At 42.5% G+C, this 27,871-nt stretch overlaps 3 protein-coding genes and 1 long non-coding RNA gene across 31 annotated transcripts in view; 1 reads left to right on the forward strand and 3 right to left on the reverse strand.

The window, feature by feature from the left end:
- The window catches only part of LOC125714943 (trace amine-associated receptor 1-like), an 88,303-nt gene that overhangs the window by 6,632 nt on the left and 53,800 nt on the right, over positions 1–27,871 (reverse strand). The window contains exons 1-2 of one of the 6 annotated variants that reach the window (XM_048986077.1): positions 15,994–16,073; positions 3,931–5,076 (exon numbers count right to left, since the gene is read on the reverse strand). In XM_048986077.1, coding sequence (XP_048842034.1) covers positions 4,043–5,076; positions 15,994–16,039 — 1,080 coding nt within the window. In that variant the 5' untranslated portion in view covers positions 16,040–16,073 and the 3' untranslated portion in view covers positions 3,931–4,042. Of the gene's footprint in view, positions 1–3,930; positions 5,077–8,962; positions 9,955–15,993; positions 16,074–26,213; positions 27,569–27,871 lie in introns of those variants that run through there. The other 5 variants (XM_048986082.1, XM_048986079.1, XM_048986078.1 and 2 more) reach the window with 5 other exon arrangements.
- The window catches only part of LOC125714945 (trace amine-associated receptor 1-like), an 89,185-nt gene that overhangs the window by 6,578 nt on the left and 54,736 nt on the right, over positions 1–27,871 (reverse strand). For 3 of the 22 annotated variants that reach the window (XM_048986104.1, XM_048986087.1, XM_048986108.1), the window contains exon 1: positions 16,366–16,394. The exons of 1 other annotated variant lie outside the window; for it this stretch is intronic. Coding sequence is in view for 9 of the 21 variants with exons in the window: in XM_048986099.1 (XP_048842056.1) it covers positions 56–98 (43 nt within the window). In the remaining 12 variants the exon portion in view is untranslated. Of the gene's footprint in view, positions 1–55; positions 221–510; positions 542–5,487; positions 5,560–5,941; positions 5,971–11,551; positions 11,574–15,911; positions 15,985–16,365; positions 16,395–22,263; positions 22,429–22,718; positions 22,744–27,871 lie in introns of those variants that run through there. 18 more of the 22 variants (XM_048986102.1, XM_048986101.1, XM_048986089.1 and 15 more) reach the window with 16 other exon arrangements.
- On the forward strand, positions 4,328–27,181 carry LOC125714953 (uncharacterized). 2 transcript variants are annotated; one of them, XR_007383897.1, is made up of 3 exons: positions 4,328–4,390; positions 14,814–14,997; positions 27,067–27,181. It is a non-coding gene; the product is annotated as an uncharacterized LOC125714953 (long non-coding RNA). The 2 variants fall into 2 exon arrangements; XR_007383898.1 differs by lacking the exon at positions 4,328–4,390 and adding an exon at positions 9,943–9,999.
- Positions 19,855–22,406, reverse strand: LOC125714942 (trace amine-associated receptor 1-like). Its single transcript, XM_048986076.1, has 2 exons — positions 22,346–22,406; positions 19,855–21,852 (listed from the first exon to the last, which is right to left on the reverse strand). The coding sequence occupies exons 1-2, from the start codon at positions 22,389–22,391 to the stop codon at positions 20,819–20,821; spliced, it is 1,080 nt and encodes a 359-aa protein (XP_048842033.1). The 5' UTR covers positions 22,392–22,406; the 3' UTR covers positions 19,855–20,818.

Here is a 27,871-nt window from a genome sequence, read left to right on the forward strand (position 1 = left end):
CACCTGAGAGTTTGGGTCCCTAAGGCTGTTAGGGTAAATGGTGTCTCTGAATTACCTGTAGTGTGTGTGAGTGTATGTGCCCTGCGATGGACTGGCATCCCGTCGGGGGGGTACCCCAGCCGTGTGCCTTATCTTGCCTGGGACAGACTGCAGGCCAACTTCGACCCTGCCATGGATCAGCATTCAGAGGGGCATGGATCAGATATCAAACTTATTTAATCTGTAATAAAAAGTCTTGCATACATAAAACTACATAATTCATTCTCAGGTGCTTAGGCATAGCAAAAAAGAGCTAATTACTAATTCTACATTTTTATAATAAATAGGTTTTGGTAAGTAATTGTAGCTTTAACGCTTTATTCTTTTAAGTTGTTCTTATCATTTAGTTTATATTGTACAAGTCTGTGAATAAGGAAAAGAGAGATCATTAACAACTTAAAATCTACATACTTTTAAGTCTGTAATATTGACCCATAATTGTAAGTTGCTCTATGTTCTGGCATATCTTACCTTAGTGAGCCGCCCTGTAGAGAAACCCTGTCACACTGGAGGAGGCTCTGTAATATATACTCATGATCTGGCAGGAACTTATTACCCATCATGCCATGTGGCACTCTCTGGGACAGTGGCTTTCCTCATTGGCTATAATTAACCAATGAAAACATCAGATGTCCAAATACTTGCTTTTTACCTCTGAGTTCTTGTATGTATTTTAAACACGGTATTGTCTTAAATCCACAGTGTATTTGACTGTCTTTTAGCTGATGTAATGACTGTTCCACAGGACAGTGAACATACATACAAAAATAAAGGTTTTAAATGTATTTTAGACATGCTATTATGTTAATTCCACATTGCATTTGAAAATGTTGTAGCTGGTGTAATGACTGTCGTTAGACACATACCACAGGCCAGTGGAAACGTGATATACTTTCACCTTATCAGTATTAATTACTGACCGTGACTGTCTGCTGTGATTATTTACTGATTAGGTGCGTAAGGAAAATGGATACCGTTACTTACACTGCCGTGCTATATTATTAGTGCAGTCAGTGGTAGTGAAAGCGCATGATGTGCCCTAGGCCCCCTTAGGCCTCTGCAGACAGTGCACTATGCGACCTTAGGCCTCAGCAGACAGTGCCCTATGCGACCTTAGGCCTCAGCAGACAGTGCCCTATGTGGACTTAGGCCTCAGCAGACAGTGCCCTTTGCGGCCTTAGGCCTCAGCAGACAGTGCCCTATGCGGACTTAGGCCTCAGCAGACAGTGCCCTATGCGGACTTAGGCCTCAGCAGACAGTGCCCTGTGCGGACTTAGGCCTCAACAGACAGTGCCCTATGCGGCCTGGGTGTTTTGTAGGAGCGAGTGAGGGAACGTTTTCCTCCGCCAGCATCACATACTGACCTGGCCACTGTTCTGCAAGAGGAACGGCTCAGAATCCCTCTGGCCACTATGCAGGACTTGTATCTGTCATTCCCAAGATGAACTGATGCTTTATTGCCCACAAAAGGAGGCCCCACCCAATAATGATAAGTTATTGTGGTTTAAAACCAGCTGTTTCAGTTTCATTGTCCAGCGCCTGCATGTCATTATTCACTGATACTGACTGTGTACTGAGCAAATGGTTTTGGATAATAGATGTAAGAATAGATGGATGTTCTTGCGATCTGTGGAAAGTATGTTCAGTTTACAGCCAGTATAGCTTCAGAATAACAGGCAGTGTGTCATGGGGAGGATGTACAGAATCAGTCTGGGTGTGAATGTGTCACCAACCAAAGTCTAATGGGGAACTTCTGCATGGTTGGCGTAAGATGTTGGCATCTGCTTTGGGAAACTCCACATGAGCTGCAGATGTTCCTGCTCAGACGCAGCTTATTCAGCTATTTACCAGGTTTAGTAGGTGTGTCTGAGCAGGGAAATCAGCAAACTAAGTTGCAAACTGGCCTTTCAGGACTGGAATTGGGGAAGCCTGTGCTATATTGTATCCCTCATTCAATAACTAATTGAAACTGTGTAGAACCCCCATGTGAGAAGTGCCTATAAATGTTGGGGTGATAGTGTAGAGGGCACTAAAATCTGAAGTGAAAATCCTAGTGATGCCAAGGAAGCTTCCTGAGGCCTTTGCTGTGTTTTTGAGCGCAGTAGATGGTTTGCTTTGGGTTCATGCTTTGAGATCTTTTTTGATCAGAGACGACAATCTAGTGGAGTTTGAAAATACTGCAATTTATTCATGACACTTTCTTTGGCCATTACTAGAAAACATGTTTCTGACTGTCATGTGAAGTTTATTTCATCTTCTGTGCTTTTATTGCAACCATAGTTTGTGTCAGTAGGTGGTGCTATTATCATTGTGTATGTTTACACACAATGCTAAACTTCCACTGGGAAGGGAATCATACATGAAAGGCTATGATGGTGTAGATTTCTATGGCCTAGTTAACCCAGATACAGCCTCTAAAGCTGTTATGCTGTATGATGTTAAACATCGAAAAGCAGCCTCAATTTGTTGAACCATTTTATTCAATCATTTACAATTTGTTAAGGCTTTTTAATGCAGATGTTCATGTTTTAGGCCATCTTTGAATATAAAGATCCCTGTTCCTGATTCAGGGTTCGGCTGTACAGCTTGCAGTGTCTGTAGCAGTCTGGCAGTGTAAGGGTTCACCACTCTGCCCTCTTGTTTCTACTGTAGCTTTCAAACAAGGCTGCTTGCTCTGCTCTGCAGGTACAAGCATCAGTACATCAGCAGCCGGCTGGTCTTGGTCCCTCACAGGTTATTATCCTGTAAACACCAAATGAGTTTCTGTTTCCTGTCCTCTCTTAACAACTTTTCACTCTGATTTATAATGTCATTATTTCCGTCTGAAGGGATGTATCAGTCGAATGTTTGGGTGCTTTGGGGCAAATTAGAATGGCACTGAACGCAAGTGTCACCATTCAATCACCATGCATTCAGCATCAACTTAGCAACTCCAATTAGGCTCAGCATGTTTTTGGACTGTGGGGGGAATCCGGAGTACCCGGAGGAAACCCCACGACGACTCTCTATTAACGTATAACCTGAAAATGGCACGGAATATAAATGTCACAATTCAAACACAGTTTTGCATTCACATTTTATTACTGACAAGTTTAAAGAACGACAGTGAACGGGAGAGGAAATTTAAAAAAAAACAAGTTTGAATTAGAGGTAAAGTACACAGTACAGCATATATAAGTTACGTAGTGTTTTAATTTTGCAAAAAGAGAAAAAAACAGTATTTCTTATAAACCGCTCCATCTGTGCTTACGCCCCAACAATAAAGGCAGATAGTCAGTAAGGGGCCATACTTTTAGTACGTACGCACATTTTACCGATTTTTTGGACCCCCTCTCTCCCCGTACGCACATGTACGGTGTGTAGTTGACTCCCCCCCCCCCCGCGTACGTACGCACGCACGCACGCACGCATGGGCGATCGTTAGTCGATTTATGTACTGCTTTGTGGAGCTACAAACGTTCCTGGTAACTTTACGGATAACAAAAGACTGATGTCATGAGATTTACTGTAATAAAATCACTTTCAAATGAAACGAAATGGGTCACCATTTCCATAATGTTACAGCGCCTTTTAAACCAGATATTTCGGAGGTCCGTGGTGTTTTGCAAACCTGTTTTTTTAGATCGTTTATGAAATATTGTTTAAACAGAGTCCGGTCGTCTTAAAAAAACTCATGTCGCATTTTGAGTTATATGCACGTATGGAATGCAATCCAGCAGGTCGGGTTCACGAAACACTTAATTTTGAAATTTCTCAAATTGATTCACCCCCCCCCCCCCAGCATACGCACACGTACGGAAGATTAGGTCAAAATTTTAGAACTACCCCCCCCCCCCCTATTCCGTGCGTACGTACTAAAAGTATGCCCCCTAATGATAACTACAGATACAGGAGTCAGTATCAGAGGAGCAGTAACATCGATGAGGGAAATGAGGAGAAAAGACAGAAACCTCAGTCACACTGTACATTTACCAGCATTTAACCTGGACCCTCCATAGTAACACTAATCAAAACTGTTTAATATTTTACTAAAGGCTTTTCTCAGTGACTCCCTAAACCATTTAAATAAGAATGAATAAATGATGGGATTCATTCCTGAATTTAAATAGCAAATCCAAAGAAGAATCTCATACAGGTACGGTGTGGATAAACCAGTGATTGGGTCTATTATTATGTATATAAAACAGGGTGACCAGCAGGACAGGAACACAGCAGTAACTATGCCCAGTGTCCTGGTGGATTTTTGCTCCATCTTAGACAGAATGATTGTGGTCTTTTCACAGTGCCTGTTAGTTAGAATTGTGACCTGAATTGAACGGGCTTGTTTATGTGCAATAACTAGGATTTTCAGGTAGAGGCCAAGCATAAATAACCCTGGGATGAAGAAAACAAAAAGGGAAGATAATATGCTTGACACCTTGTCTAGTATCACAGCACACCTTCCTTCACAGTTTAATTCTGTGAGGTAAACATCCTGAATTATCAAGCTATTTAGCTCCATCCCAAAGCCAATAAGGGCGGAAAGAACCCAGCAGGTCAGGATCATGTACTTTGCAACACGAGTTGTGATCAAAACGTGATACAGCAGAGGCTGAGAAACAGCAACATATCGCTCAACAGAAATCAAATAAAGCATAAAAATTGATGCTACAATGAGTAAAGTTTCTATACTGGTGTGGATCCTACAGAACCAGTCACCCAAATACCAGCAGGTTTCCAGGGAGCGTATCAGGCTAGGCGGCATGACCACTGCCCCCAGGAGGAAGTCGCTGACAGCCAGGGAGAGGATGAGGTAATTGGTGGGAGTGTGCAGCTGTTTGGAGTGGGATATAGTAACGATGACGAGGAGATTTCCCAGCACAGTGAGGAGTACGGTGGCCCCTAACAGAACATACAAAGAGGCTCGTATTGTGGTTGGATAAACGTGCTTTAGGCAGGAAGTGTTTGAGGATTCGAAGCAGTAGTGCACATTTTCCAGCTCGGAATGGTTGCTTTTCATCTCCTTTTTTGTTCCTAGGGAAAGAAAAGCTTTGGAACCTGCATAAGGAAAAATGAATGAGATTTAAACCTGCACATCAACTTTGGCATTATATTTAAAATTAAACCATGTTATATTTACTCAAATATAATACATCAATTTTGTCTCCAATGTGCTCACCAACCATTTGTAATGACGTCTCTAATTACAGCTAGATACAGACAGAAACACACTTGTCTATATTAGGGATTTCTCTCCATCTCAGACTATACAGCATGAAATGCATCTACAATACATGACTTACGGTGTTATAGATAAAGATGAGGAACGATTCTATTCAAGTACGACAGAATTTGATTCAGCTGTGACTGGATACAGTGTTAATCCAAAAGCAAGTTTTGAAGCACTGTAAAGCCACCTGAGACTCTGGGTCCCTGAGGCTGTTAGGCTAAATGGTGTCTCTGAATTACCTGTAGTGTGTGTGAGTGTATGTGCCCTGCGATGGACTGGCTTCCCGTCGGGGGGGTACCCCAGCCGTGTGCCTTATCTTGCCTGGGAGAGACTGCAGGCCAACTTCGACCCTGCCCTGGATCAGCATTCAGAGGGGCATGGATCAGATATCAAACTTATTTAATCTGTAATAAAAAGGCTTGCATACATAAAACTACATAATTAATTCTCAGGTGCTTAGGCATGGCAAGAATGAGCTAATTACTAATTCTACATTATTATTATAAATAGGTTTCGGTAATTAATTGTAGCTTTAATGCTTTATTCTTTAGGTTTTTCTAATCATTTAGTTCATATTGTACAAGTCTGTGAATAAGGAAAAGTGAGATCATTAACGACTTAAAATCTACACACTTTTAAGTCTGTAATATTAACCTATAATTGTAAGTTGTTCTATGTTCTGGCAAATCTTACCTTAGTGAGCCACCCTGTAGAGAAACCCTGTCACACTGGAGGAGGCTCTGTAATATATACTCACGGTCTGGCAGAAACTTATTACCCATCATGCCATGCGGCACTCTTTGGGACAGTGGCTTTCCTCATTGGCTTTAATTAACCAATGAAAACATCAGATGTCCAAATACTTGCGCTTTACCTCTGAGTTCTTGTATGTATTTTAAACATGGTATTGTCTTAAATCCACAGTGTATTTGACTGTCTTTTAGCTGATGTATTGACTGTTCCACAAGACAGTTAGCTTATATGCAAAAATAAAGGTTTTAAATGTATTTTAGACATGCTATTATGTTAATTCCACATTGCATTTGAAAATGTTGTAGCTGATGTAATGACTGTCGTTAGACACATACCACAGGCCAGTGGAAACGTGATATACTTTCACCTTATCAGTATTAATTACTGACCGTGACTGTCTGCTGTGATTGTTTACTGATTAGGTGCCTAATGAAAATGGATACCATTACTTACACTGCCGTGCTATATTATTAGTGCAGTCAGTGCTAGTGAAAGCACTTGATGTGCCCTAGGCCCCCTTAGGCCTCAGCAGACAGTGGTCTATGTGGACTTAGGCCTCAGCAGGCAGTGGTCTATGTGGACTTAGGCCTCAGCAGGCAGTGCCTTATGGGGCCTTAGGCCTCAGCAGACAGTGCCCTATGCGGACTTAGGCCTCAGCAGACAGTGACCTATGCGGACTTAGGCGTCAGCAGACAGTGACCTATGCGGACTTAGGCCTCAGCAGACAGTGGTCTATGTGGACTTAGGCCTCAGCAGGCAGTGGTCTATGTGGACTTAGGCCTCAGCAGACAGTGCCTTATGCGGCCTTAGGCCTCAGCAGACAGTGCCCTATGCGGACTTAGGCCTCAGCAGACAGTGACCTATGCGGACTTAGGCGTCAGCAGACAGTGACCTATGCGGACTTAGGCCTCAGCAGACAGTGCCCTGTGCGACCTTAGGCCTCAGCAGACAGTGCCCTGTGCGACCTTAGGCCTCAGCAGACAGTGCCCTGTGCGACCTTAGGCCTCAGCAGACAGTGCCCTGTGCGCCCTTAGGCCTCAGCAGACAGTGCCCTGTGCGGCCTTAGGCCTCAGCAGACAGTGCCCTGTGCGGCCTTAGGCCTCAGCAGACAGTGACCTATGCGGCCTTAGGCCTCAGCAGACAGTGCCCTATGCGACCTTAGGCCTCAGCAGACAGTGCCCTGTGTGGCCTTAGGCCTCAGCAGACAGTGCCCTATGCGGCCTTAGGCCTCAGCAGACAGTGCCCTGTGTGGCCTTAGGCCTCAGCAGACAGTGCCCTATGCGGCCGTAGGCCTCAGCAGGCAGTGGTCTATGTGGACTTAGGCCTCAGCAGGCAGTGACTTATGCGGCCTTAGGCCTCAGCAGACAGTGCCCTATGCGGACTTAGGCCTCAGCAGACAGTGCCCTATGCGGACTTAGGCCTCAGCAGATAGTGCCCTATGCGACCTTAGGCCTCAGCAGACAGTGCCCTGTGTGGCCTTAGGCCTCAGCAGACAGTGCCCTTTGCGGCCTTAGGCCTCAGCAGACAGTGCCCTATGCGACCTTAGGCCTCAGCAGACAGTGCCCTATGCGGACTTAGGCCTCAGCAGACAGTGCCCTATGCGGACTTAGGCCTCAGCAGACAGTGTCCTGTGCGGCCTTAGGCCTCAGCAGACAGTGCCCTATGCGGACTTAGGCCTCAGCAGACAGTGCCCTATGCGGCCTGGGTGTTTTGTAGGAGCGAGTGAGGGAACATTTTCCTCCGCCAGTATCACATACTGACCTGGCCACTGTTCTGCAAGAGGAACGGCTCAGAATCCCTCTGGCCACAATGCAGGACTTGTATCTGTCATTCCCAAGATGAACTGATGCTTTATTGGCCACAAAAGGAGGCCCCACCCCATCATGATAGGTTATTGTGGTTTAACATCAGGTGTTTCAGTTTCATTGTCCAGCGCCTGCATGTCATTATTCACTGATACTGACTGTGTACTGAGCAAATGGTTTTGGATAATAGATGTATAAATAGATGGATATTCTTGTGATCTGTGGAAAGTATGTTCAGTTTACAGCCAGTATAGCTTCAGAATAACAGGCAGTGTGTCATGGGGAGGATGTACAGAATCAGTCTGGGTGTGAATGTGTCACCAACCAAAGTCTAATGGGGAACTTCTGCATGGTTGGCGTAAGATGTTGGCATCTGCTTTGGGAAACTCCACATGAGCTGCAGATGTTCCTGCTCAGACGCAGCTTATTCACTATTTACCAGGTTTAGTAGGTGTGTCTGAGCAGGGAAATCAGCAAACTAAGTTGCAAACTGGCCTTTCAGGACTGGAATTGGGGAAGCCTGTGCTATATTGTATCCCTCATTCAATAACTAATTGAAACTGTGTAGAACCCCCATGTGAGAAGTGCCTATAAATGTTGGGGTGATAGTGTAGAGGGCACTAAAATCTGAAGTGAAAATCCTAGTGATGCCAACGAAGCTTCCTGAGGCCTTTGCTGTGTTTTTGGTCGCAGTAGATGGTTTGCTTTGGGTTCATGCTTTGAGATCTTTTTTGATCAGAGATGACAATGTAGTGGAGTTTGAAAATACTGCAATTTATTCATGACACTTTCTTTGGCCATTACTAGAAAACACGTTTCTGACAGTCATGTGAAGTTTATTTCATCTTTCTTGCTTCTATTGCAACCATACTTTGTGTCAGTAGGTGGTGCTATTATCATTGTGTATGTTTACACACAACGCTAAACTTCCACTGGGAAGGGAATCATACATGAAAGGCTATGATGGTGTAGATTTCTATGGCCTAGTTAACCCAGATACAACCTCTAAAGCTGTTATGCTGTATGATGTTAAACATCGAAAAGCAGCCTCAATTTGTTGAACCATTTTATTGAATCATTTACAATTTGTTAAGGCTTTTTAATGCAGATGTTCATGTTTCAGGCCATCTTTGAATATAAAGATCGCTGTTCCTGATTCAGGGTTCGGCTGTACAGCTTGCAGTGTCTGTAGCAGTCTGGCAGTGTAAGGGTTCACCACTCTGTCCTCCTGTTTCTACTGTAGCTTTCAAACAAGGCTGCTTGCTCTGCTCTGCAGGTACAAGCATCAGTACATCAGCAGCCGGCTGGTCTTGGTCCCTCACAGGTTATTATCCTGTAAACATCAAATGAGTTTCTGTTTCCTGTCCTTTATCTTCTCGCTATTTCCTACTCTGATTTGTAATATTGGTATGTCAGTCTGTACTGATGTATCTAACATTTGGGTGCTTTGGGATAAGTAATTACTGTCGATGTACATGAAAATTGCGCTGAATTTAAATTTCACCATTCAAGCGCAGTTTTGCACTGACATTTTATCACTGCCAATTTTAAAGAACCAAATATCTTGAAAATCAGGTTGAATTAGACGTAAAGTACATAATCCAGCACAGAAAAGGCATATAGCAGTGTTTGCAAAAGACCAGTAATTATTACAAATTGTTCTGTATGCGCTATTTCCTGGCATGGAAGGCAGAGAGCCAGTATCGATTATTACCAGATTCAGGAATCAGTATCAGAGGTTTGGTAATATCAATGTGTGAGAAGGGGAAAAATTATGAAGGAAACCTATAAACAAATTCCCACAGTGACTGCACCAAGATTTCAAATTAATTCTAAAATGTATTAGTGAATTTTTTAAAAAAATAACCTTCCTAAAAGCTTTTTTATTGACTGCCTAAACCACTTCAATGAGAAAGCATAAATAATTGGATTCATTCCTGAATTCAAATAACCGACCCACTGAACAATGTCATATATGTAAGGTGTGGATAAACTTGTCACTGGATCTATTAAAATGTATATAAAAGTGGGTGACCAGCAGGACAGGAACACAGCAGTAACTATGCCCAGTGTCCTGGTGGATTTTTGCTCCATCTTTGACAGAATGATTCTAGTTTTTTCATGGATCCTGTTAGTAAGAATTGTGACCTGAATTGAACGGGCTTGTTTATGTGCAATAACTAGGATTTTCAGGTAGAGGCCAAGCATAAATAACCCTGGGATGAAGAAAACAAAAAGGGAAAATAATATGCTTGATGCCTTGTCTTGCAACATAGTGCACCTTCCCTCACAGTTTAATTGTGTGAGGTAAACATCCTGAGTCATCAAGCTGTTCATCTCAGTTCCAAAAGAAGAGAGAGCAGAAAAAACCCAGCAGGTCAGGATCATGTACTTTGCAACACAGTTAGTGATCTTAGCGTGGTACAGCAGAGGCCGAGAAACAGCAACGTATCGCTCAACAGAAATCAAATAAAGCATAAAAACTGATGTTGCACTGAGTAAAGTATCTATGCTAGTGTGGATCTTACAGAACCAGTCACCCAAATACCAGCAGGTTTCCAGGGAGCGTATCAGGCTAGGCGGCATGACCACTGCCCCCAGGAGGAAGTCGCTGACAGCCAGGGAGAGGATGAGGTAATTGGTGGGAGTGTGCAGCTGTTTGGAGTGGGATATAGTAACGATGACGAGGAGATTTCCCAGCACAGTGAGGAGTACGGTGGCCCCTAACAGAACATGCAAAGAGGCTCGTATTCTGATTGGATAAACAAGCTTGAGGCAGGAAGTGTTTGAAGATTCGAAGCAGTAGTGCACATTTTCCAGCTCGGAATGGTTGCTTTTCATCTTATTTTTTGTTCCTAGGGCAAAAAAAGCTTTGGAACCTGCATAAGGAAAAATGAATGAGATTTAAACCTGCACATCAACTTTGGCATTATATTTAAAATTAAACCATGTTATATTTACTCAAATATAATATATCAATTTTGTCTCCAATGTGCTTACCAGCCATTTGTAATGACACCTCTAATTACAGCTAGATACACACAGAAACACACTTGTCTATATTAGGGATTTCTCTCCATCTCAGACTATACCGTATGAAATGCATCTACAATACATGACTTACAGTGTTATAGATAAAGATAAGGAACGATTCTATTCAAGTACGACAGAATTTGATTCAGCTGTGACTGGATACAGTGTTAATCCATAAGCAAGTTTTGAAGCACTGTAAAGCCACCTGAGACTCTGGGTCCCTGAGGCTGTTAGGCTAAATGGTGTCTCTGAATTACCCGTAGTGTGTATGAGTGTATGTGCCCTGCGATGGACTGGCTTCCCGTCGGGGGGGTACCCCAGCCGTGTGCCTTATCTTGCCTGGGAGAGACTGCAGGCCAACTTTGACCCTGCCCTGGATCAGCATTCAGAGGGGCATGGATCAGATATCAAACTTATTTAATCTGTAATAAAAAGGCTTGCATGCATAAAACTACATAATTCATTCTCAGGTGCTTAGGCATGGCAAGAATGAGCTAATTACTAATTCTACATTTTTATAATAAATAGGTTTCGGTAATTAATTGTAGCTTTAACGCTTTATTCTTTTAAGTTGTTCTTATCATTTAGTTCATATTGTACAAGTCTGTGAATAAGGAAAAGTGAGATCATTAACAACTTAATATCTACACACTTTTAAGTCTGTAATACTAAGCTATAATTGTAAGTTGCTCTATGTTCTGGCAAATCTTACCTTAGTGAGCCACCCTGTAAAGGAACCCTGTCACACTGGAGGAGGCTCTGTAATATATACTCACGGTCTGGCAGAAACTTATTACCCATCATGCCATGCGGCACTCTCTGGGACAGTGGCTTTCCTCATTGGCTTCAATTAACCAATGAAAACATCAGATGTCCAAATACTTGCTTTTTACCTCTGAGTTCTTGTATGTATTTTAAACACGGTATTGTCTTAAATCCACAGTGTATTAGATTGTCTTTTAGCTGATGTAATGACTGTTCCACAGGACAGTGAACATACATGCAAAAACAAAGGTTTTAAATGTATTTTGCATTTGAAAATGTTGTAGCTGGTGTAATGACTGTCGTTAGACATACCACAGACCAGTGGAAACGTGATATACTTTCACCTTATCAGTATTAATTATTGACCGTGACTGTCTGCTGTGATTATTTACTGATTAGGTGCGTAAGGAAAATGGATACCGTTACTTACACTGCCGTGCTATATTATTAGTGCAGTCAGTGCTAGTGAAAGCGCATGATGTGCCCTAGGCCCCCTTAGGCCTCAGCAGACAGTGTCCTATGCGGCCTCAGCAGACAGTGCTCTATGCGGCCTTAGGCCTCAGCAGACAGTGCCCTATGCAGACTTAGACCTCAGCAGACGGTGCCCGATGCGGCCTTAGGCCTCAGCAGACGGTGTCCTATGCGGACTTAGGCCTCAGCAGACGGTGCCCTATGCGGACTTAGGCCTCAGCAGACGGTGCCCTATGCGGACTTAGGCCTCAGCAGATGGTGCCCTATGCGGCCTTAGGCCTCAGCAGACGGTGCCCTATGAGATATTCCTGCTTGACGCCATGATTTCTGTCCCATATTTTTGTATTTTGACTTATTTTGCATCTACCCTGCTGCCCAAACTTCGCTTAATAGCTAGATTCTGCTAGAGTCAAGATGTGTAAAAAAGCAATCCATGAAAAATTTGTCATTTTATGAATTTTCACAGGAACATTACGAATGAATCAACAAGAACACGACGACACTACGAAAACCCTTTTTGATGCATTTTAAAAGTTGCATTTACATGTCATGTTTCAAAAATATTATTTAACTATGTGATATGCACCATATACATATACAAAACCCAGAATAAGTTTTTGATCACATTTTTTATTTCTTTTATATTGCTTTAAATTGGTAATGCAACATCCTAACAAATGAACATACTGTATGTTTGTGATTGTGATTATAAATGAATACGATAACTAAAGAAATAATGTACAGAGCAGCGTATTCAGGGTCCCTCCCACTCTGACAGGCCTCGCCATTCTTTCTGATTCAGATTTGACCTCTGGGCACAGCCACCTCCAACAGGCTGTATATCAATGTTTGCCTTTTTTCAGCCATTTGTGTTCTGGTTATGCAATAGCTTTGAGCTGATAACCAGTTTTCAATGAATCCGAAACGCCATGTTCTCTTCATGTCTTGTCACAAGCTTCTGCATGCTCAGAGTACGATGTTGTGGTCTGCTTTGGGAAACTCTATACCATATTGTTTTATTTTAATAAGTATTAAATTGTTTATCTATCTTGTTTAATAAGTGAAATTGTGTAGCACCCTCATGTGCTACAAGCTGTTTATGAAAGTTAGTGCAAAAGTATAGAGGTCCATGAAATCTGAAGTGGAAATGAAATACATCTCTGACAATCAGTGCCCCATTTTCCTCAAGGGGACGCATTCCCTGCAAATGCGCAAAGGATGCGCATCGCTGCTGTGAGGCGTGCGCAGAGCACCAAGGCAGCCCAAGGCAGGAGAGAAAGGAAAGAGACCAGTAATCTGACACCGCAGGCGTTGCCGCAGTGATTGACAGCAGGCAGCATCCGACCGATCAGCGGTCAAATGCGCCGACAGGAAGTTGGATCCATGCAGGTGGAGAGATGGCCTCCAAACGGCAATATGAACCGGGAGCCAGCAAAAGGAAGAGAGTCTAAGCAAGAGGAGGCTCGTGCTTCATGTGAAGGTGGGTATGTTGTTTAAATAAAAAAGAAAAACCTATGGTGTCAACACCAGCTGCTCCCCTGCTAGTCATGAGACAGAAGAGAGGATAATTCTGTCGAGATGGGGACTGGAGATTAAATTTTCCAGTGGCCCTGAGTATCATTTATTGAATGTCTTGTTAGCTGCACTTTGTAATTGGGGGGGGGGGGCTCAAAATTAAATTCTGCTTAGGGCTCCAGTTTAGCCAGGGGCAGCCTTGCTGACGGTCATGGAAGTTTATTTTGTCCTCTGTGCTTCTATTGCATTTATACTTTGTGCCAGTAGGTGGTGCTATTCACATTGTGTTTGATTACACACAGCCCTACATTTCCCAGGTATAAGGAATCATACATGCTGTAGTCTAGTCAACCCAGATACAGCATTAAACCTGTTCTTTATCATGTAATCACCAAATAAGTCTTTATTTCCTGTCTTCTGTCAACTTGCCGATTTTTTTCTAATCTGACTTTTAATGTCATATCAATCTGTAATGATCTACCTCTTGAACATTTTCTGTATTTTGATTTATAATATAAAAAACACTGAATATAAATCTCACCAACACAGTTTTGCTTTAACATTTTATTATTGGCATTTTTGAAAAACTAAAGTGAACGAGAGAAAAATGCTGAAAAGCAGTTTGAATTACAGCCAAAGTACAGAATACATTATACATAATTTATATAGCAGTGTTGAGTTTGCAGTAAAGAATAATATTATAAATCACTCAGTGCTTATGCCCCGACATTAAAGGCAGACAGTCAGTGATGATAATTACAGATACAGGAGTCAGTATCAGAGGAGCAGTAACATCGATGTGGGAAATGAGGAAAAAAGTATGACCGCAATGTAAAGCCTGATTCACACTACAAATATACCAGCAATTCACTTTAATAATAAAAATTTGCCAATATTTTCCTAAAAGCTTTTCGTATTGACTCCCTAAACCAAAAGAATAAGAATGAATAAATAATGGGATTCATTCCTGAATTTAAATAGCAAATCCAAAGAAGAATCTCATACAGGTACGGTGTGGATAAACCAGTGACTGGATCTATTATTATGCATATAAAATAGGGTGTCCAGCAGGACAGGAACACAGCAGTAACTATGCCCAGTGTCCTGGTGGATTTTTGCTCCATCTTAGACAGAATGGTTTTAGTTTTTTCATGGTTCCTGTTAATTAGAATTGTGACATGAATTGAACGGGCTTATTTATGTGCAATAACTAGGATTTTCAGGTAGAGGCCAAGCATAAATAACCCTGGGATGAAGAAAATAAAAAGGGAAAATAATATGCTTGACACCTTGTCTAGTAACACAGTACACCTTCCCTCACAGTTAAACTGTGTGAGGTAAACATCCTGAATTATCAAGCTGTTTAGCTCAGTTCCAAAACAAAAGAGAGCAGAAAGAACCCAGCAGGTCAGGATCATGTACTTTGCAACACAGTTAGTGATCTTAGCGTGGTACAGCAGAGGCCGAGAAACAGCAACGTATCGCTCAACAGAAATCAAATAAAGCATAAAAATTGATGCTGTGCTAAGTAAAATATCTAAACTGCTGTGGATCTTACAGAACCAGTCACCCAAATACCAGCAGGTTTCCAGGGAGCGTATCAGGCTAGGCGGCATGACCACTGCCCCCAGGAGGAAGTCGCTGACAGCCAGGGAGAGGATGAGGTAATTGGTGGGAGTGTGCAGCTGTTTGGAGTGGGATATAGTAACGATGACGAGGAGATTTCCCAGCACAGTGAGGAGTACGGTGGCCCCTAACAGAACATACAAAGAGGCTCGTATTCTGATTGGATAAACAAGCTTGGGGCAGGAAGTGTTTGAAGATTCGAAGCAGTAGTGCACATTTTCCAGCTCGGAATGGTTGCTTTTCATCTTCCTTTTTTGTTCGTAGGGCAAGAAAAGCTTTGGAACCTGCATAAGGAAAAATGAATGAGATTTAAACCTGCACATCAACTTTGGCATTATATTTAAAATTAAACCATGTTATATTTACTCAAATATAATACATCAATTTTGTCTCCAATGTACTGTGGTTACCAACCATTTGTAATGACACCTCTAATTACAGCTAGATACAGAAAGAAACACACTTGTCTATATTAGGGATTTCTCTCCATCTCAGACTATATGAAATGCATCTATGATACATCGTTTATGATGTTATACATACAGATAAGGAACGATTCTATTCAAGTACGACACAATTTGATTCAGCTGTGACTGGATACAGTGTTAATCCATAAGCAAGTTTTGAAGCACTGTAAAGCCACCTGAGACTCTGGGTCCCTAAGGCTGTTAGGCTAAATGGTGTCTCTGAATTACCCGTAGTGTGTGTGAGTGTATGTGCCCTGCGATGGACTGGCTTCCCATCGGTGGGCTACCCCAGCCATGTGCCCTATCCTGCCTGGGACAGACTGCAGGCCAACTTCGACCCTGCCCTGGATCAGCATTCAGAGGGGCATGGATAAAATACCAAACTTATTTAATCTTTAATAAAAAGGCTTGCATAAATAAAACTACATAATTCATTCTCAGGTGCTTAGGCATAGCAAGAATGAGCTAATTACTAATTCTACATTATTATTATAAATAAGTTTTGGTAATTAATTGTAGCTTTAATGCTCTATTCTTTTAACTTTTCTTATCATTTAGTTCATATTGTACAAGTCTGTGAATAAGGAAAAGTGAGATCATTAACAACTCAATATCTACACACTTTTAAGTCTGTAATATTAAGCTATAATTATAAGTTGCTCTATGTTCTGGCAAATCTTACCTTAGTGAGCCACCCTGTAGAGGAACCCTGTCACACTGGAGGAGGCTCTGTAATATATACTAACGGTCTGGCAGAAACTTATTACCCATCATGCCATGCGGCACTCTCTGGGACAGTGGCTTTCCTCATTGGCTTTAATTAACCAATGAAAACATCAGATGTCCAAATACTTGCTTTTTACCTCTGAGTTCTTGAATGTAATTTAAACAAGGTATTGTATTAAATCCACAGTGTGTTTGACTGTCTTTTAGCTGATGTAATGACTGTTCCACAGGACAGTGAACATACATGCAAAAATAAAGGTTTTAAATGTATTTTAGACATGCTATTATGTTAATTCCACATTGCATTTGAAAATGTTGTAGCTGATGTAATGACTGTCGTTAGACACATACCACAGACCAGTGGAAACGTGATATACTTTCACCTTATCAGTATTAATTACTGACCGTGACTGTCTGCTGTGATTGTTTACTGATTAAGTGCGTAAGGAAAATGGATACCATTACTTACACTGCCGTGCTATATTATTAGTACAGTCAGTGGTAGTGAAAGCCCATGTTGTGCCCTAGGCACTCTTAGGCCTCAGCAGACAGTGCCCTATGTGGCCTTAGGCCTCAGCAGACATTGCCCTGTGCGGCCTTAGGCCTCAGCAGACAGTGCCCTCTGCGGCCTTAGGCCTCAGCAGACAGTGCCCTATGCGGCCTCAGCAGACATTGCCCTGTGCGGACTTAGGCCTCAGCAGACAGTGCCCTATGCGGCCTCAGCAGACAGTGCCCAGTGCGGACTTAGGCCTCAGCAGACAGTGCCCTGTGCGGCCTTAGGCCTCAGCAGACAGTGCCCTGTGCGGCCTTAGGCCTCAGCAGACAGTGTCCTGTGCGGCCTTAGGCCTCAGCAGACAGTGACCTATGCGGCCTTAGGCCTCAGCAGACAGTGCCCTATGCGGCCTGAGTGTTTTGTAGGAGCGAGTGAGGGAACGTTTTCCTCCGCCAGCATCACATACTGACCTGGCCACTATTCTGCAAGAGGAACGGCTCAGAATCCCTCTGGCCACTATGCAAGACTTGTATCTGTCATTCCCAAGATGAACTGATGCTTTATTGGCCACAAAAGGAGGCCCGACCCCATAATGATAAGTTATTGTGGTTTAACATCAGGTGTTTCAGTTTCATTGTCCAGCGCCTGTATGTCATTATTCACTGATACTGACTGTGTACTGAGCAAATGGTTTTGGATAATAGATGTATGAATAGATGGATATTCTTGTGATCTGTGGAAAGTATGTTCAGTTTACAGCCAGTATAGCTTCAGAATAATCGGCAGTGTTTCATGGGGAGGATGTACAGAATCAGTCTGGGTGTGAATGTGTCACCAACCAAAGTCTAATGGGGAACTTCTGCATGGTTGGCGTAAGATGTTGGCATCTGCTTTGGGAATCTCCACTTGAGCTGCAGATGTTCCTACTCAGACGCAGCTTATTCACTATTTACCAGGTTTAGTAGGTGTGTCTGAGCAGGGAAATCAGCAAACCAAGTTGCAAACTGGCCTTTCAGGACTGGAATTGGGGAAGCCTGTGCTATATTGTATCCCTCATTCAATAACTAATTGAAACTGTGTAGAACCCCCATGTGAGAAGTGTCTATAAATGTTGGGGTGATAGTGCAGAGGGCACTAAAATCTGAAGTGAAAATCCTAGTGATGCCAACGAAGCTTCCTGAGGCCTTTGCTGTGTTTTTGGTCGCAGTAGATGGTTTGCTTTGGGTTCATGCTTTGAGATCTTTTTTGATCAGAGATGACAATGTAGTGGAGTTTGAAAATACTGCAATTTATTCATGACACTTTCTTTGGCCATTACTAGAAAACACGTTTCTGACAGTCATGTGAAGTTTATTTCATCTTTCTTGCTTCTATTGCAACCATACTTTGTGTCAGTAGGTGGTGCTATTATCATTGTGTATGTTTACACACAACGCTAAACTTCCACTGGGAAGGGAATCATACATGAAAGGCTATGATGGTGTAGATTTCTATGGCCTAGTTAACCCAGATACAACCTCTAAAGCTGTTATGCTGTATGATGTTAAACATCGAAAAGCAGCCTCAATTTGTTGAACCATTTTATTGAATCATTTACAATTTGTTAAGGCTTTTTAATGCAGATGTTCATGTTTCAGGCCATCTTTGAATATAAAGATCCCTGTTCCTGATTCAGGGTTCGGCTGTACAGCTTGCAGTGTCTGTAGCAGTCTGGCAGTGTAAGGGTTCACCACTCTGTCCTCCTGTTTCTACTGTAGCTTTCAAACAAGGCTGCTTGCTCTGCTCTGCAGGTACAAGCATCAGTACATCAGCAGCCGGCTGGTCTTGGTCCCTCACAGGTTATTATCCTGTAAACATCAAATGAGTTTCTGTTTCCTGTCCTTTATCTTCTCGCTATTTCCTACTCTGATTTTGTAATATTGGTATGTCATTTTGTACTGATGTATCTAACATTTGGGTGTTTTGGGATAAGTAATTACTGTCAATGTACATGAAAATTGCGCTGAATTTAAATTTCACCATTCAAGCGCAGTTTTGCACTGACATTTTATCACTGCCAATTTTAAAGAACCAAATATCTTGAAAATCAGGTTGAATTAGACGTAAAGTACATAATCCAGCACAGAAAAGGCACATAGCAGTGTTTGCAAAAGACCAGTAATTATTACAAATTGTTCTGTCTGCGCTATTTCCTGGCATGGAAGGCAGAGAGCCAGTATCGATTATTACCAGATTCAGGAATCAGTATCAGAGTTTTGGTAATATCAATGTGTGAGAAGAGGAAAAATTATGAAGGAAACCTATAAACAAATTCCCACAGTGACTGCACCAAGATTTCAAATTAATTCTAAAATGTATTAGTGAATTTTTAAAAAAAATAACCTTCCTAAAAGCTTTTTTATTGACTGCCTAAACCACTTCAATAAGAAAGCATAAATAATTGTTCCTGATTCATAAATCACTGTTCCTGATTCAGGGTTCGGCTGTACAGCTTGCAGTGTCTGTAGCAGTCTGGCAGTGTAAGGGTTCACCACTCTGTCCTCCTGTTTCTACTGTAGCTTTCAAACAAGGCTGCTTGCTCTGCTCTGCAGGTACAAGCATCAGTACATCAGCAGCCGGCTGGTCTTGGTCCCTCACAGGTTATTATCCTGTAAACATCAAATGAGTTTTTGTTTCCTGTCCTCTCTGAACAACTTTTCTTTCTGATTTATTATGTCATTATTTTAGTCTGAAGGGATGTATCAGTCGAATGTTTGGGTGCTTTGGGGCAAATTAGAATGGCACTGAACGCAAGTGTCACCATTCAATCACCATTTTTCACCCACATTTTCTTACTGATAATTGCTGTATGAAGATCAAAAGTAAACAGGAGAAAAGAATGGTGAAAATCAGTTTTAATCAGGAGCCAATGTGCAGAATATATCCATCCATCCATTTTCCAAATCGCTTATCCTACTGGGTCGCGGGGGGTCCGGAGCCTATCCTGGTTGCAATGGGCACGAGGAAGAGAACAACCCAGGATGGGGGGTCAGCCCATCGCAGGGCACACTCACACACCATTCACTTACACATGCATTCCTACGGGCAGTTTAGCAACTCCAATTAGCCTCAGCATGTTTTTGGACTGTGGGGGGAAACCGGAGTACCCGGAGGAAATCCCACGACGACATGGGGAGAACATGCAAACCCCACACACATGTGACCAAGGCGGAGACTCGAACCCGGGACCCAGAGGTGTGAGGCAACAGTGCTAACCACTGCACCACCATGACACCTTCATGCAGAATATATTACATATATATAATTCATATAGCAGTCCTGGCATTAAAGGCAGATAGCCAGTATTGATACAGTGACTAACAGATTTAGGAGTCAGTATCAGAGGTGTGGTAACATCGATGTGTGAGATGAGAAAAAACTGTGACATAAACCAGAAGATATTCAGCAGTATTTCACCTGGACTCTTAAATTGTAGTGATGTATCTGTCGAATGCTTGGGGGCTGTGGGGCAACTCTATTAACGTATAACCTGAAAATGGCACGGAATATAAATGTCACAATTCAAACACAGTTCTACACTCACATTTTATTACTGACAAATTTAATGAATCACAGTGAACGGGAGAGAACATGGTTAAAAACAAGTTTGAATTAGAGGTGAAGTATGTAGTACAGCATATATAAGTTATGAAGTGGTGTTAATTTTGGAAAAAGAGAAAAAACAGTATTTCTTATAAACCACTCCATCTGTGCTCTGCCCTGACATTAAAGGCAGACAGTCAGTGATGATAATTACAGATACAGGAGTCAGTATCAGAGGAGCAGTAACATCGATGTGGGAAATGAGGAGAAAAGACAGAAACCTCAGTCACACTGTACATTTACCAGCATTTAACCTGGACCCTCCATAGTAACACTAATCAAAACTGTTTAATATTTTACTAAAGGCTTTTCTCAGTGACTCCCTAAACCATTTAAATAAGAATGAATAAATTATGGGATTCATTACTGAATTCAAATAGTAAATCCAAATAAGGATGTCATACAGGTACGGTGTGGATAAACCAGTGACTGGGTCTATTATGAAACATATAAAACTGGGCGACGAGCAGGACAGGAACACAGCAGTAACTATGCCCAGTGTCCTGGTGGATTTTTGCTCCATCTTAGACAGAATGAATCTGGTCTTTTCACGGTTCCTGTTAATTAGAATTGTGACCTGAATTGAACGGGCTTGTTTATGTGCAATAACTAGGATTTTCAGGTAGAGGCCAAGCATAAATAACCCTGGGATGAAGAAAATAAAAAGGGAAGATAAAATGCTTGATGCCTTGTCTAGTAACACAGCACACCTTCCCTCACAGTTAAACTGTGTGAGGTAAACATCCTGAATTGTCAAGCTGTTTAGTTCCATCCCAAAGCCAATAAGGGCGGAAAGAGCCCAGCAGGTCAGGATCATGTACTTGGCAACACGAGTTGTGATCAAAGCGTGATACAGCAGAGGCTGAGAAACAGCAACATATCGCTCAACAGAAATCAAATAAAGCATAAAAATTGATGACCCAGTGAGTAAATTTTCAATACTGGTGTGTATCTTACAGAACCAATCACCCAAATACCAGCAGGTTTCCAGGGAGCGTATCAGGCTAGGCGGCATGACCACTGCCCCCAGGAGGAAGTCGCTGACAGCCAGGGAGAGGATGAGGTAATTGGTGGGAGTGTGCAGCTGTTTGGAGTGGGATATAGTAACGATGACGAGGAGATTTCCCAGCACAGTGAGGAGTACGGTGGCCCCTAACAGAACATACAAAGAGGCTCGTATTCTGATTGGATAAACAAGCTTGGGGCAGGAAGTGTTTGAAGATTCGAAGCAGTAGTGCACATTTTCCAGCTCAGAATGGTTGCTTTTCATCTTCTTTTTTGTTCGTAGGGCAAGAAAAGCTTTGGAACCTGCATAAGGAAAAATGAATGAGATTTAAACCTGCACATCAACTTTGGCATAATATTTAAAATTAAACCATGTTATATTTACTCAAATATAATACATCAATTTTGTCTCCAATGTGCTTACCAGCCATTTGTAATGACATTTCTAATTACAGCTAGATACAGACAGAAACACACTTGTCTATATTAGGGATTTCTCTCCATCTCAGACTATACAGCATGAAATGCATCTATGATACATCGTTTATGGTGTTATACATACAGATAAGGGACGATTCTATTCAAGTACAACACAATTTGATTCAGCTGTGACTGGATACAGTGTTAATCCATAAGCAAGTTTTGAAGCACTGTAAAGCCACCTGAGACTCTCAGTCCCTAAGGCTGTTAGGCTAAATGGTGTCTCTGAATTACCTGTAGTGTGTGTGAGTGTATGTGCCCTGCGATGGACTGGCATCCCGTCGGGGGGGTACCCCAGCCATGTACCTTATCTTGCCTGGGACAGACTGCAGGCCAACTTCGACCCTGCCCTGGATCAGCATTCAGAGAGACATGGATCAGATATCAAACTTATTTAATCTGTAATAGAAAGGCTTGCATGAATAAAACTACATAATTCATTCTCAGGTGCTTAGGCATAGCAAGAATGAGGTAATTACTAATTGTACATTTCTATATTAAATAGGTCTAGGTAATTAATTGTAGCTTTAATGCTTTATTCTTTTAAGTTGTTCTTATCATTTAGTTCATATAGTACAAGTCTGTGAATAAGGAAAAGTGGGATCATTAACAACTTAATATCTATACACTTTTAAGTCTGTAATATTAACCCATAATTGTAAGTTGCTCTATGTTCTGGCAAATCTTACCTCAGTGAGCCACCCTGTAGAGGAACCCTGTCACACTGGAGGAGGCTCTGTAATATATACTCACGGTCTGGCAGAAACTTATTACCCATCATGCCATGCGGCACTCTCTGGGACAGTGGCTTTCCTCATTGGCTATAATTAACCAATGAAAACATCAGATGTCCAAATACTTGCTTTTTACCTCTGAGTTCTTGTATGTATTTTAAACACGGTATTGTCTTAAATCCACAGTGTATTAGACTGTCTTTAAGCTGATGTAATGACTGTTCCTCAGGACAGTGGACATACATACAAAAATAAAGGTTTTAAATTTATTTTAGACATGCTATTATGTTAATTCCACATTGCATTTGAAAATGTTGTAGCTGATGTAATGACTGTCGTTAGACACATACCACAGACCAGTGGAAACGTGATATACTTTCACCTTATCAGTATTAATTACTGACCGTGACTGTCTGCTGTGATTATTTACTGATTAGGTGCGTAAGGAAAATGGATACCGTTACTTACACTGCCGTGCTATATTATTAGTGCAGTCAGTGCTAGTGAAAGCGCATGATGTGCCCTAGGCCCCCTTAGGCCTCAGCAGACAGTGCCCTATGCGGCCTTAGACCTCAGCAGACAGTGCCCTATGCGGCCGTAGGCCTCAGCAGACAGTGCCCTATGCGGCCGTAGGCCTCAGCAGACAGTGCCCTATGCGGCCTTAGGCCTCAGCAGACAGTGCCCTATGCGGACTTAGGCCTCAGCAGACAGTGCCCTGTGCGGACTTTGGCCTCAGCAGACAGTGCCCTGTGCGGACTTAGGCCTCAGCAGACGGTGCCCTATGCGGACTTAGGCCTCAAGAGACGGTGCCCTATGCGGCCTTAGGCCTCAGCAGACAGTGCCCTGTGCGGACTTAGGCCTCAGCAGACAGTGCCCTGTGCGGATTTAGGCCTCAGCAGACGGTGCCATATGTGGCCTTTGGCCTCAGCAGACAGTGCCCTATGCGGACTTAGGCTTCAGCAGACGGTGCCCTATGCGGACTTAGGCCTCAGCAGACAGTGCCCTATGCGGACTTTGGCCTCAGCAGACAGTGCCCTATGCGGACTTAGGCCTCAACAGACAGTGCCCTATGCGGACTTAGGCCTCAGCAGAGAGTGTCCTATGCGGCCTCAGCAGACAGTGCCCTATGCGGCCTTTGGCCTCAGCAGACAGTACCCTATGCGGACTTAGGCCTCAGCAGACGGTGCCCTATGCGGACTTAGGCCTCAGCAGACAGTGCCCTATGCGGCCTTTGGCCTCAGCAGACAGTGCCCTATGCGGACTTAGGCCTCAGCAGACAGTGCCCTATGCGGACTTAGGCCTCAGCAGAGAGTGTCCTATGCGGCCTCAGCAGACAGTGTCCTATGCGGCCTCAGCAGACAGTGCCCTATGCGGACTTAGGCCTCAGCAGACAGTGCCCTATGCGGCCTTAGGCCTCAGCAGACAGTGCCCTATGCGGCCTCAGCAGACGGTGCTCTAGGCACCCTTAGGCCTCAGCAGACGGTGTCCTATGCGGACTTAGGCCTCAGCAGACGGTGCCCTATGCGGACTTAGGCCTCAGCAGACGGTGTCCTATGCGGACTTAGGCCTCAGCAGAGAGTGTCCTATGCGGCCTCAGCAGACAGTGCCCTATGCGGCCTTAGGCCTCAGCAGACAGTGCCCTATGCGAACTTAGGCCTCAGCAGACGGTGCCCTATGAGATATTCCTGCTTGACGCCATGATTTCTGTCCCATATTTTTGTATTTTGACTTATTTTGCATCTACCCTGCTGCCCAAACTTCGCTTAATAGCTAGATTCTGCTAGAGTCAAGATGTGTAAAAAAGCAATCCATGAAAAAATTGTCATTTTATGAATTTTCACAGGAACATTACGAATGAATCAACAAGAACACGACGACACTACGATAACCCTTGTTGATGCATTTTAAAAGTTGCATTTACATGTCATGTTTCAAAAATATTATTTAACTATGTGATATGCACCATACACGTATACAAAACCCAGAATAAGTTTTTGATCACATTTTTTATTTCTTTTATATTGCTTTAAATTGGTAATGCAACATCCTAACAAATGAACATACTGTATGTTTGTGATTGTGATTATAAATGAATACGATAACTAAAGAAATAATGTACAGAGCAGCGTATTCAGGGTCCCTCCCACTCTGACAGGCCTCGCCATTCTTTCTGATTCAGATTTGACCTCTGGGCACAGCCATCTCCAACAGGCTGTATATCAATGTTTGCCTTTTTTCAGCCATTTGTGTTCTGGTTATGCAATAGCTTTGAGCTGATAACCAGTTTTCAATGAATCCGAAACGCCATGTTCTCTTCATGTCTTGTCACAAGCTTCTGCATGCTCAGAGTGCGATGTTGTGGTCTGCTTTGGGAAACTCTATACCATATTGTTTTATTTTAATAAGTATTAAATTGTTTATCTATCTTGTTTAATAAGTGAAATTGTGTAGCACCCTCATGTGCTACAAGCTGTTTATGAAAGTTAGTGCAAAAGTATAGAGGTCCATGAAATCTGAAGTGGAAATGAAATACATCTCTGACAATCAGTGCCCCATTTTCCTCAAGGGGACGCATTCCCTGCAAATGCGCAAAGGATGCGCATCGCTGCCGTGAGGCGCGCGCAGAGCACCAAGGCAGCCCAAGGCAGGAGAGAAAGGAAAGAGACCAGTAATCTGACACCGCAGGCGTTGCCGCAGTGATTGACAGCAGGCAGCATCCGACCGATCAGCGGTCAAATGCGCCGACAGGAAGTTGGATCCATGCAGGTGGAGAGATGGCCTCAAAACGGCAATATGAACGGGGAGCCAGCAAAAGGAAGAGAGTCTAAGCAAGAGGAGGCTCGTGCTTCATGTGAAGGTGGGTATGTTGTTTAAATAAAAAAGAAAAACCTATGGTGTCAACACCAGCTGCTCCCCTGCTAGTCATGAGACAGAAGAGAGGATAATTCTGTCGAGATGGGGACTGGAGATAAAATTTTTAGGGCGGCCCTGATTATCATTTATTGAATGTCTTGTTAACTGCACTTTGTAATTGGGGGGGGGGGGGGCTCAAAATTAAATTCTGCTTAGGGCTCCAGTTTAGCCAGGGGCAGCCTTGCTGACGGTCATGGAAGTTTATTTTGTCCTCTGTGCTTCTATTGCATTTATACTTTGTGTCAGTAGGTGGTGCTATTATCATTGTGTTTGATTACACACAGCCCTACACTTCCCAGGTATAAGGAATCATACATGCTGTAGTCTAGTCAACCCAGATACAGCATTAAACCTGTTCTTTATCATGTAATCACCAAATAAGTCTTTATTTCCTGTCTTCTGTCAACTTGCAGATTTTTTTCTAATCTGACTTCTAATGTCATATCAATCTGCAATGATCTACCTCTTGAACATTTTCTGTATTTTGATTTATAATATAAAAAACACTGAATATAAATCTCACCAACACAGTTTTGCTTCAACATTTTATTATTGGCATTTTTGAAAAACTAAAGTGAACGAGAGAAAAATGCTGAAAAGCAGTTTGAATTACAGCCAACGTACAGAATACATTATACATAATTTATATAGCAGTGTTGAGTTTGCAGTAAGGAGTAATATTATGAATCACTCTGTTCTTATGCCCCGACATTAAAGGCAGATAATCAGTACAGATAATTACCAGATACAGGAGTCAGTATCAGAGGTGCGGTAACATCGATGAGGGAAATGAGGAAAAAAGTATGACCGCAATGTAAAGCCTGATTCACACTACAAATGTACCAGCAATTCACTTTAATAATAAAAATTTGCCAATATTTTCCTAAAAGCTTTTCTTATTGACTCCCTAAACCAAAACAATAAGAATGAATAAATAATGGGGTTTATTCCTGAATTTAAATAGCCAATCCAAAGAAGAATGTCATACAGGTACGGTGTGGATAAACCAGTGATTGGATCTATTAATATGTATATAAAAAAGGGTGACCAGCAGCACAGGTACACACCAGTAACTATGCCCAGTGTCCTGGTGGATTTTTGCTCCATCTTAGACAGAATGATTCTGGTCTTTTCACGGTTCCTGTTAGTTAGAATTGTGACCTGAATTGAACGGGCTTGTTTATGTGCAATAACTAGGATTTTCAGGTAGAGGCCAAGCATAAATAACCCTGGGATGAAGAAAACAAAAAGGGAAGATAATATGCTTGAAGCCTTGTCTTGTAACACAGTACACCTTCCCTCACAGACAAACTGTGTGAGGTAAACATCCTGAATTATCAAGCTGTTTAGCTCAGTTCCAAAGCAAAAGAGAGCAGAAAGAACCCAGCAGGTGAGGATCATGTACTTTGCAACACAGTTAGTGATCTTAGCGTGATACAGCAGAGGCTGAGAAACAGCAACGTATCGCTCAACAGAAATCAAATAAAGCATAAAAATTGATGCTGTGGTAAGTAAAATATCTAAACTGGAGTGGATCTTACACAACCAGTCACCCAAATACCAGCAGGTTTCCAGGGAGCGTATCAGGCTAGGCGGCATGACCACTGCCCCCAGGAGGAAGTCGCTGACAGCCAGGGAGAGGATGAGGTAATTGGTGGGAGTGTGCAGCTGTTTGGAGTGGGATATAGTAACGATGACGAGGAGATTTCCCAGCACAGTGAGGAGTACGGTGGCCCCTAACAGAACATACAAAGAGGCTCGTATTCTGATTGGATAAACAAGCTTGAGGCAGGAAGTGTTTGAAGACTCGAAGCAGTAGTGCACATTTTCCAGCTCGGAATGGTTGCTTTTCATCTTCTTTTTTGTTCGTAGGGCAAGAAAAGCTTTGGAACCTGCATAAGGAAAAATGAATGAGATTTAAACCTGCATATCAACTTTGGCATTATATTTAAAATTAAACATGTTATATTTACTCAAATATAATACATCAATTTTGTCTCCAATGTACTGTGGTTACCAACCACTTGTAATGACACCTCTAATTACAGCTAGATACTGAAAGAAACACACTTGTCTATATTAGGGATTTCTCTCCATCTCAGACTATATGAAATGCATCTATGATACATCATTTACGGTGTTATATATAAAGATGAGGAACGATTCTATTCAAGTACGACAGAATTTGATTCAGC

This window comes from Brienomyrus brachyistius, chromosome 19, assembly GCF_023856365.1.
Source record: "Brienomyrus brachyistius isolate T26 chromosome 19, BBRACH_0.4, whole genome shotgun sequence".
Lineage (NCBI taxonomy): Eukaryota > Metazoa > Chordata > Actinopteri > Osteoglossiformes > Mormyridae > Brienomyrus > Brienomyrus brachyistius.